This window comes from Myotis lucifugus, unplaced genomic scaffold (assembly GCF_000147115.1).
Source record: "Myotis lucifugus unplaced genomic scaffold, Myoluc2.0 scaffold_947, whole genome shotgun sequence".
Classification (NCBI taxonomy): Eukaryota; Metazoa; Chordata; class Mammalia; order Chiroptera; family Vespertilionidae; genus Myotis; species Myotis lucifugus.
This window is the reverse complement of record NW_005871995.1, coordinates 29,157-29,695: the sequence shown is the minus strand read 5'-3', so window position 1 is coordinate 29,695 and position 539 is coordinate 29,157. Positions and strand designations below refer to the sequence as shown.

Here is a 539-nt window from a genome sequence, read left to right as displayed (position 1 = left end):
CAAGTCGGCCTGTCCCTCCTCTCCACGGGGAACGCGGTAGAAGGTGCCCAAGCACAGCCTGCAGCTAGAAGCGCGCTCGTCGCCCCTGGCAACAGACTCCGGAAAAACCACAGAGACGCAGCCCGAGAGTGCAGAGCGGTCCCCGCTGGGTCGTGAAGCGAGGAAATCTAGAAAGGCGTGCCGGGCCGATTGTCACGTGGGCGGGACTTCCGGAAGCGCCTATTTTTTTTTTTCCGGTTGTTGGCTGCTACGAACTCCACCGGGCCCCGCGCCCCCCGCCCCCCCGCGGCCCCGCGCCGCGGAGCCTGCCGCCACCATGAAGAAATTCTTCCAGGAGATCAAGGCTGACATCAAGTTTAAGAGTGCGGGTGCCGGACAGAAGCTCACGGAGTCGGCGGCGTGCGTGACGGGGGCTGGGGCGTGAGGCCCGGGGGCGGAGAGTCGGGGGAGGCCACCGAGGGCGAGGGGTGAGGACGGGAGGCCGAGAGTCAGGGAGTGGGGAGAGGCCTCGGGCCGGGGCCCGGGGAGCGGGTGGGGGT

At 68.1% G+C, this 539-nt stretch overlaps 1 protein-coding gene across 1 annotated transcript in view; it reads left to right on the top strand.

The window, feature by feature from the left end:
- The first annotated feature begins 219 nt into the window (after nucleotides 1–219).
- Nucleotides 220–539, top strand: part of UBXN6 (UBX domain protein 6) — an 11,069-nt gene continuing 10,749 nt past the window's right edge. The window contains exon 1 of the mRNA XM_006106909.3: nucleotides 220–399. Within this exon, the coding sequence (XP_006106971.1) occupies nucleotides 317–399 (83 nt within the window). The 5' untranslated portion in view covers nucleotides 220–316. The remainder of the gene's footprint in view (nucleotides 400–539) is intronic.